Source organism: Stylophora pistillata, chromosome 5, assembly GCF_964205215.1.
Source record: "Stylophora pistillata chromosome 5, jaStyPist1.2, whole genome shotgun sequence".
NCBI classification, from domain to species: Eukaryota; Metazoa; Cnidaria; class Anthozoa; order Scleractinia; family Pocilloporidae; genus Stylophora; species Stylophora pistillata.
This window is the reverse complement of record NC_142523.1, coordinates 943,988-953,750: the sequence shown is the minus strand read 5'-3', so window position 1 is coordinate 953,750 and position 9,763 is coordinate 943,988. Positions and strand designations below refer to the sequence as shown.

Here is a 9,763-nt window from a genome sequence, read left to right as displayed (position 1 = left end):
AGCTGCTTTAAGAAAATGGGGGGGGGGGGGGAAGGATTAAAACATACTACCCTATTAGTAAATCAAAAATATTTATGATCTTCAACAACAAAATAAAATATCTAAAAGAGACAAAGCTTAAAGTAAAACGCGATGGCTGACTAACACAAGATGCTCGACGACAACATGACGAAACACTCTCAACTCTATTCAATCAATTTATACTTCTAGATTTACAGCTTGGCATCCACTGCTCGCAGATGGCAACTACCTGTCGAATCGAGCAGAAGCTGCACGCAGATTAATTTAAAATTTACAGGTATGAGTTACTGAGAAGAAAAGAATATGCTCTTGCTGGTTACAATAATAAGAGTACTAAGATGAGAAAAATGTGAAAGAAAAAAACGCAAAAAACTCGCTAAAACAAATAAATATATTACTAAGTTAAACAGCTATAATATTGTAGTAGGTAAATAGAATAGGGAAAAAAGGAATATATGCAAATCAAAAGCTGAGCCGTTTCCATTATTTTTTCGCTATCAGATTGGTTAACTCGATGTAGATGTCTGCTTCGGACAATATTTGAAGTAAGACTTTCCGAAGTTTTACTTTCAATATCTGTTTCGATAAATGATGCAATTCATTAGTGACGCTATTCCAAATTTGCGCACCATATCTGGAGAAACCTCCACACAAAAAGGTGTTGAACATATATAACAACACCGTACTACGAGGCTCTGAGACCGAAGAAATACAGTTTTTCCGACATCAAAATAACATGATACGAGCCCTTATAACTATGGATTTTTCGTCATATAAAAACGCTATGACGCAAAGCTTTAAAACTGAGTAAATATTTTAGTATCCCTTTGGAAATACTACAGGAGCCTTATGACTAAATTGATCTTTATCTCATAACAGAAGACTACAATGCAATACTCTATAACTAGGTAATAAGTCTTAATGTCATAACAAAACTATAGAAAGCGAGGATACATTAGAAAATAAATTTTATCTCATATTAGAGTACTTCTGTGCAAAGCCTCATAATCAAGTAAAGGTTTAACTCATAGGAAAACACTCCAAAGCAAAGCTTTACAACGAAGTAAAAGCTTATCCCATATTAAAAATTATACCTTGCCAGGTTTTAAAATAGTTGTTTGTTCCGTGTTAAAACATATGCAAGAACTCGTTTAAGAAACCCATTAAGCGAAAAAAAAAAGAGCATAGAAACTTGTCAAATTTTCACACACTAATTTATTCTCCTCAAGCTCAAATCAACTGTTCCATAGAGGGAAACAAGTGTGACTGGAGTTCAGTTTAACAAAAAACCTTTAATTCCAGGGTACAAGCAGCCGCACCGGTCATAACACCCTTCATACGATATCCTTCACCTATTTCCTTGTTGCACCAACCGCCATCTCCTTTGAAAGGATCTTCGTGGTACAGTTCATTCCACGTACCACTATCAGCTTTCTTCTTTCCACGATAAACCTTAGCATTCCACCAGTTGTCGAACAAACGATAGTCGTATGGTACGCTAAACATGACTGCTAAGGTCTTTTCGGCGTCTGGCATGTATTAGGTAAACATACCAACAGCTCCAACAAGGAAAGAGGTGTGTCTCCTTCTCGCACTGTACAGAGCCGCCTCGCCACTCTTCACGAATTCAGGCAAGACTGCATCAGAGGTACCGGACTTGAAAAAGGGACACTGCGCTGTCCAAGAGGAAGGTGTTTCATTTATGACACCGATGGCAATCTTTCGGTTGACCCACGCTATGTTATCTACAATTGTCTGAAGAATGACTGAGTTCAGGTGCGCTGCTGATATCAGCGTACCCGCTGGAAAGTAAATACAAATATAAACTTTAATTAGCTTTTAACGCACGTTGAAGACAATTTTAAAGATTCTACTCTACAAGAAAGACAAATAACACTGAGAGTAACGGGAAAAGTCTACAAGGACAAGGCTATGAGCCAGAGTGTGAATATCAATGGAGTCCACTACACTAATGCTAGAATAGTGCGGTGGGTCGCGACTAGCGACAGGGCTGTAGTTAATTGCGATCCTCAGAGAACAGAGTTCATCCGCAATGTGGATGCTCCTCAAACTGCGACTAAAATAGGCAAATTCTTCAGAATGGTCATTTAGGTAGGAGAATATGTGTAACAACCAAAACTTTAACGACCAAAATTCGTCTTTATTGGTTTTCTATCTGCTCATCGGACCTCATTAGTCGAGTGAATATGCCTCCCCAAACATAACAAAAACGGAACATTCTTGAGCGACTGAGGTCATGTGATGATGTCATGTGACATAAAGGGCGGGAAAACACAAAAACAGGGAACCCAGCAACAATATGTTCCCGCCTGATCGAGAAGACTAGCTACAAAAATCAATCCCCTTCAAAGCTAATAACACAGTAATAGCATTACCCTCGGGCTTGACACTCTCTGTCGACGGTCCCAGCTTGACGCTCTCCGTCAAACGCTCTAACTTGGCACTCTCTGTCGACCATTCCTGTCGTAGCCCCTCATTCAGCTGTTCCTCAAATTTGCAAAGTGTTTTTAGTTGGTCTATCTGCCGTGACTGATCTTGTACAGTAGAAATTACTTGTTTAATCAGCTGTGAGTGAGATGTGTCCTTTGACATCAGTCGCGCAATCTCTTTCAATTTGTTCTCAACCTGATATTGGTTTTCATCAAGACTGCGAAGAGTCAAGTTTATGTGGTGATGAACTTGAGAGACTGAATGAGATTTAGCCATTGATCTTGGGAACTAGAAAAGAGAGGAATTAATGCTTTAAGAACCTAAATAATAATAAATAATACTCGAATTTGAAGAATTTGTCGAACAATCTATTTCTCCATTCCGTTCAACAATGGTATAAGTATAATTTTTGGTCCTCAGTTCGAAGGCGTCTGCGAAACAAGAATTATATTATTGTCGGTGCATGCTAAGTGTTACGCTGGAAAAAATGGGCGACTGTGTATAGTTTTCTGGTTGATGTACATGGTAAATTCCAAAGCTTTGGTCCCCCGTATTTCAGTCTCAAAGTCAGGGAGATCGTCTTCCGATTTTATAACCGGCCACAAAACGCTGGAGGAGTCGAGACAGAGCCCGCCATCTTGGACTTGCACCGGTTACTGTTAGTTTCCCGATTAAATATCCTCCACTATTTTTAGCTCATAAATTTCTCAATCCCTTTTGATTATTCGTAAGCTATAGACTCAAGCCTGAGTATACGATAAAAGGAAAAATGACTATGATAACACTGGATGAGAAAAGCATACTCCAAATATCATGTAGGTAGATTTAGAAATTCTCCATTTATTGTCACCTAAAGATTTAAAAGCTTCCCTCTAATTTGTGGAAAATTCGACTGTTGACACCGCCATAAAATTGGTGGTGTTACTGATGTGGCCTGGCCGCACACAAAGACTCAACAAGCGGTTCACAAGCAGTTACTGATTTTCTTATCACAATAAAAAACCTAGTTGATCTCAAGACTGTAATTTCCTGTTGCTCTTAATTGTTCAGACTGCCAAGTAAGTTGTTGGATCGTAGGCAAACGGCCAGGTCGCTGAGCAAGACTCAAAGTGGCGGCGTCCTTAGTAAAATTTGATGCACATTTGAGGGCAAATTCAAAACGGTTAAGTCACTCTTGAAAATCTCAAAACGTGTTCGCAATCCTAACTTCATAAATACTTCAATTGACGTCAGTGAAAATAATGTGGTTTCTAAAGGATACGTCCCATTTAAAGCGCGTAAGGAAATTCATACCACTTCTTTACATCCTAAGCTGTTGTATTCACAATGAACCTCGGTTAAAGAACAAGCATCTTGAATATGATCCACCAACTAAAGACAAGAGAAAAACAAGACTAAAAGTTGATCGATGATACTTGCTGAGCCATAGGCAATTGACTTTTAGTGTGATTTTAGAGCTTGTTTGTTAATGATGATAACAACAATTATGATGACTGATGATAACTATAATCAGGGCTCCTGCTCCTGCTATAATAAAGTTAATACTGATAATGTGTCGGTGCGCTTGAAGCTTCAATATCCCCCGTTCAGATTCCCGCCTCCTGGGGCAAAGTTGTGTTCAAATGCTCCACCAAATCTTTTTTCGTAAAAGGCAATTGACTAACCTTTAAAACCTTGACTTCGCCGTTAGATCTTTTCTTCCGAGGTTTTCGCTCACGAACGCGAACTATTTACCTTTAAACACCTCCATATTTAAAGATATAACACTTGTATTCCGCAGCAACGACTTGTCACCTCCGGTTCAAATTTCCCATCCTCGCCCTGAGGTTGAATCTCCCCACCCCATTGGACACGGACGACGGTCAAATGCTCATGGGTTTCTTGGGAGGTTGATGCTGAAGCTCCTTATTGATCGGCCCATAATGATAACGATGATGATAATACAGGGTTGACCCAGCTTCGCGTTTGAACTCTTAAAAGTTACCTTCTCGCGGGGAATTTCTTTTAGACCACAGTTGTTAGAACAGTGAATAGGAAACCTCTGACAAACATCCTGGTGTTCCTAAAGAAAAATCAAAAGGAAACACATTCAGAGATTAAGCATAGAATCAGATCACAGAAGGCACCAACCACAAACGGACCAATATACGACCCATATAGAAATGAGGGACCAAAGTTCCAAACGTTGGCTTCGATCCCGAGAAAATAACAATGACAATAATTAGGAATTGCTTTTGGTACAAACGTGTCACTGAGCAACAAACCTGCTTGTTCGCCAAGATGAAGAGTTCCCAACAAAATTCACAGGTGACTTTCCTCCAAGAACATTCGATTTCCTCATGGTTCTTCATATCTTTGCTTCTGTATCTCTTCTTACATCCTTCATTTGGGCACTCCACCTCTTTGAACACGCATTTTGAAATGTTTCTTTAAAATAGAATTTGATAGAAACGAAGCAGTGACAATTAGTAGCGGGGTGACACGACTGGGAATTGATCAACTTTAATACGCGCGTCACGCAAGAGTGACTAGCTCCCCGCGCGAGGAAACTGGTACGAGCCACCTTAAAACAGAATTTGATAGAAACGAAGGATTGACAATTAGTAGCGGGGTGACACGACTAGGAATTGATCAACTTTAATACGCGCGTCACGCAAGAGTGACTTGTTCCCCGCGCGAGGAAACTGGTACGAGCCACCTTAAAACAGAATTCGATAGAAACGAAGGATTGACAATTTGTAACGGGGTGACACGACTAGGAATTGATCAACTTTAATACGCCCTCGGGCTGAAGAAAATCGACATGCCTCAAAAACATTTCGGGTCAGAAAATATCTTAGATGCTAGCAATGTCCCATGGTGAGAAGTTGTTTTAGTTCTGTTTTGACTGATGTAAAATGATGCAGTTAATTTACCTAGAATTTCACTATACGTGCCATGTTTGGATGTATAAATACCTTTATATCACGAAGTGGTCCTGTCTCCGGACACCCATCATTTAAGCACTTCGCAGTAAGTTCAAGAATTTTGAAATGACAAGCGGTATCTTCAAATATCTGTCACCCAATTATATTATTTTGTTAATGAACATATCACTGAATTCTCTCTTGAGAGGTCGACCTCCAAAGGACGTGCTAGAAAACTCAAGAATTGATTTGGTTTCCTTCCGTTTGTATAATGGAAAATATATAACATTCTTAAAAGAGTTATAAGGGAGCGGGGGAGAAGAATTTACACGATTGAGACCGTTGAATCACAAACAGAATCCATGCGCAAGTTGTTTATTTGTAAATACGCGCGCGTGTGTGTAATATTTGTATCGGAAGGTTAGTCTAAGTGAAAACATAATTACTGTCACGGTGTTGCATCTGTGCATTCAGCTGAGGTTCTAAGCGGCCAAAGTGCCATGCTTCCTATAATTGTAAGCAATAAGCAGTTTTGGCTGATTCTAGAATTTTAAAACACTCAGCCTAATATTTTTTCTTACAATAAGAAAAGGCTTGTGAACAACATGCGAATTTATGTCAGTCAGTAGATCTCTCTCACCCTAATGAAAAAAGATATGTATCTCTCGAAAGTAACAGAAGTTGCATCCTGCACGTTAAAACTGAAATATATAACTCTATTTAACTAGGAATTCTAAGAGCATTTGGAATATGATCTTTTAAGCTATTAAGCTCAAAAGTAGCTTCCTAATTTGAGAGAGCCTAATTACAGTTGCGGCGCTCGCGCGTGTCTTCCTAAACTAACGTAACGGTAACTTGAATTTCAATTATCGTCATTTAATTTGAATCGTTAACGTTATTTTAATGCAACGAGTAAAGGCAAAGGAAACGGATACAACACAATGAGCTGTTGATTGCATAATGCATGCCGAAATATGTCTTTAAACAGTGTTATCATGAGTTTGAAATTTATTTTGATTCTACCATTGTCACGAAGTTAAGGATGTATCATAAATTTGTTTTTACGTATGATGCACGATCCTGGCAGTGGAGAGCGCTATTTATGCAATAGCGAAAATCAGACCTGAAAAAAATCAGGCCTGTACGGGATTCGAACCACTGAACCATTCGAACCAGGTCAGGGGTTCGAATTCCGTACAGGCCTGATTTTTTTCATGTCTGATTTTCGCTATTGCATAAATAGCGCTCTCTACTGCGAGGATAGTGCATCATACGTATCTATAACCGCAGTTCAAAATATATGAACTTCATATATTCAGCGTAACCAAATTTGTTTTTGTTGAGATTTAGCAAACGTGTTCTCAATATTCTTAAATAACTGCTTCTCATGACTTCGTGTCGTTCATAGGTAGTGTTAACGTTCTAAGATTCTGAACCAAGAACTCAAATACACGCGAAACTATATACTCATCTGTTTCTAGGTCGATAACATATCCTACACATTTAGGCAAAGTCACATCTAACTTGACTTGAATCAAGCTTAGATGAGTCAGAAGCAGAATATCATTTAAACAATTGAACCATATCCTATAAATAATCTAACGACCGTCCCCGTTTATTCGTAAATGGTGAAAATGATGGACGAGTGTTGTAGCGATGTATAGTGTTATTCGCCAGAGGAAAGTTGTCTGTCTCGACACGAAACTCGATCCTCGATGCTCCAAAGTCCACATTTAGTACATGTGGTGCTGTGCGTGACTGCCGGGCATATACACATACACATACACGTACACGTACACGTACACGTACACGTACACGTACACGTACACGTACACATACACATACACATATACATACACATATACTTCTGCGGAAAATTTAGCATAAGTGTTTCCGTACACGTACACGTGTACGGAAGGGTACGTACACGTACACGTACACGTACACGTACACGTACACGTACACATACACATATACATATACATATACTTCTGCGGAAAATTTAGCATAAGTGTTTCCGAAATAGATGCAGTTTTCTGGAAGACGTTAAAATGGTGAAAAATTAGATGTTCTTGGCGGAATCATTGCAGAATCTTAAATATTGCAAAGAAACCGTTGGAACAAACAATTCCTTCTGAAACGATCAGAGGCGCGTAAATAAACATTGCTTTGGAGGTAAGTCATTTTGCAAAATTATGAACAATTGCCCATTACAGAAAATGTTTTCATCCCGTAATATTACAAAAGAAGTAAACCAGAAGTATTTTTTCCAATTATCCGATAAACACCGCCTGAGTTCGTGTCGTCCTTTGCCAACAACATACGTGTTCGCGATACTGTTACCTGGTCTCGCAGAATGGGTTTTCTATCAAAAGGACATACAGGCGCAGAGTACCTGCGGAAGAAAACAGTAATAAAAAAGGAAAAACTACGAAAACCACTCATTTCTACTTCATTCTTAAACTCATATGCATTCGCGGAATGTCAATTAGGTGTATTCCTGTTGCTGAAGGAAGTAGCTTGGAACATGAAGGTTTGAAAAATCGCTCAGTTCAAATGTCGCAATTCAAAGCTTCACCTATTACACGTACACATACACATACACATACACATATACATATACTTCTGCGGAAAATTTAGCATAAGTGTTTCCGTACACGTACACGTGTACGGAAGGGTACGTACACGTACACGTACCCGTACACGTACACGTACACGTACACGTACACGTATACGTACACATACACATACACATATACATATACTTCTGCGGAAAATTTAGCATAAGTGTTTCCGTACACGTACACGTGTACGGAAGGGTACGTACACGTACACGTACCCGTACACGTACACGTACACGTACACGTACACGTATACGTACACATACACATACACATATACATATACTTCTGCGGAAAATTTAGCATAAGTGTTTCCGAAATAGATGCAGTTTTCTGGAAGACGTTAAAATGGTGAAAAATTAGATGTTCTTGGCGGAATCATTGCAGAATCTTAAATATTGCAAAGAAACCGTTGGAACAAACAATTCCTTCTGAAACGATCAGAGGCGCGTAAATAAACATTGCTTTGGAGGTAAGTCATTTTGCAAAATTATGAACAATTGCCCATTACAGAAAATGTTTTCATTCCGTAATATTACAAAAGAAGTAAACCAGAAGTATTTTTTCCAATTATCCGATAAACACCGCCTGAGTTCGTGTCGTCCTTTGCCAACAACATACGTGTTCGCGATACTGTTACCTGGTCTCGCAGAATGGGTTTTCTATCAAAAGGACATACAGGCGCAGAGTACCTGCGGAAGAAAACAGTAATAAAAAAGGAAAAACTACGAAAACCACTCATTTCTACTTCATTCTTAAACTCATATGCATTCGCGGAATGTCAATTAGGTGTATTCCTGTTGCTGAATGAAGTAGCTTGGAACATAAAGGTTTGAAAAATCGCTCAGTTCAAATGTCGCAATTCAAAGCTTCACCTATTACAACAAATAAATTTGGGTCCAATAAACCCGAATAAGGATTGAAAAGAGGTTATCATTCGGTGCATCCGTTCGGTATGTCACTGAATAACGTAAAACAAGAATTTCAAGACGTTTTGTAATATACATTCGAGCACTGTCGGTTGTTATTACCTCAACAATGGCTCCAGGCAGATCTTACAAAATCTGTGGCCACATCCTGCAATTTGCACAGGATCCTTCATTGGGAAATGACATTCAGAACATTGCAAATCTTCGGGAATTTTGTTAGTAAACTCGTAGCGATAGCCGCAAGAATCGAATTCAAACGAGACTGCCGCCATTTCTTTTCCAGTTTCAAAACGAAACAGGAAGGTTTTCTTGTCTAGCGTGACGTCATTCCGTTGTCGGCATCAATTTCATAAGAGTGTCGACATCGACCCAAAGGAGGTGCGTGGGATGATGGGATAGCTGGTGTGGCTGAACGCAATAATTACTAATTCCCTAACCCTTTCACCCGCAACATCTCTCCCGGGTAATTCCTCTTACTGTCTACCATACAATTCTCATGATGTTAGTTCAGAGTTCTCATCACTTGTATGTTTGATATTGTATTGATATTGTAAGGAGAAATTCTCTCTTGGTCACTCATGGGTATTAAAGGGTTAATGTTCAGGTTTGATTTTTGAAATCCTAGACTTTCTGAATTTTTTCAGTAACTAAAACAAAGAAACAACATAGAAAAATTGTCCGGGTCGGACACATAGAGCGGCGAAGATGTCGAATAATAACAGAACAGCGATTCGACCAACGAGTTTGATGACGGCGAAGAATACCAATATTTCATCACCAAAAATTACGAGACTAAGGGAGCCATAAAAACCACATGATGAAGGGCGGTAAGCGA

The 9,763-nt window shown here is 39.1% G+C and overlaps 2 protein-coding genes across 3 annotated transcripts; both read right to left on the bottom strand.

The window, feature by feature from the left end:
• Nucleotides 1-1,424: 1,424 nt before the first annotated feature.
• On the bottom strand, nt 1,425-4,944 carry LOC148729763 (uncharacterized). Its single transcript, XM_088761280.1, has 5 exons — nt 4,737-4,944; nt 4,457-4,534; nt 3,766-3,843; nt 2,418-2,760; nt 1,425-1,823 (listed from the first exon to the last, which is right to left on the bottom strand). Exons 1-5 carry the CDS (start codon nt 4,821-4,823, stop codon nt 1,561-1,563), a joined length of 849 nt encoding a protein of 282 aa, XP_088617406.1. The 5' UTR covers nt 4,824-4,944; the 3' UTR covers nt 1,425-1,560.
• A 96-nt stretch (nt 4,945-5,040) lies between these two features.
• Nucleotides 5,041-9,532, bottom strand: LOC148729762 (TNF receptor-associated factor 4-like). Of its 2 annotated transcripts, none has more exons than XM_088761282.1 (3): nt 9,031-9,532; nt 7,722-7,773; nt 5,041-5,528 (listed from the first exon to the last, which is right to left on the bottom strand). In XM_088761282.1, exons 1-3 carry the CDS (start codon nt 9,198-9,200, stop codon nt 5,388-5,390), a joined length of 363 nt encoding a protein of 120 aa, XP_088617408.1. In that variant the 5' UTR covers nt 9,201-9,532; the 3' UTR covers nt 5,041-5,387. The 2 variants fall into 2 exon arrangements, with proteins under 2 accessions (XP_088617408.1, XP_088617407.1); XM_088761281.1 differs by lacking the exon at nt 7,722-7,773 and adding an exon at nt 8,640-8,691 and having other exon boundaries at nt 9,031-9,529.
• Between the last annotated feature and the right edge of the window lie 231 nt (nt 9,533-9,763).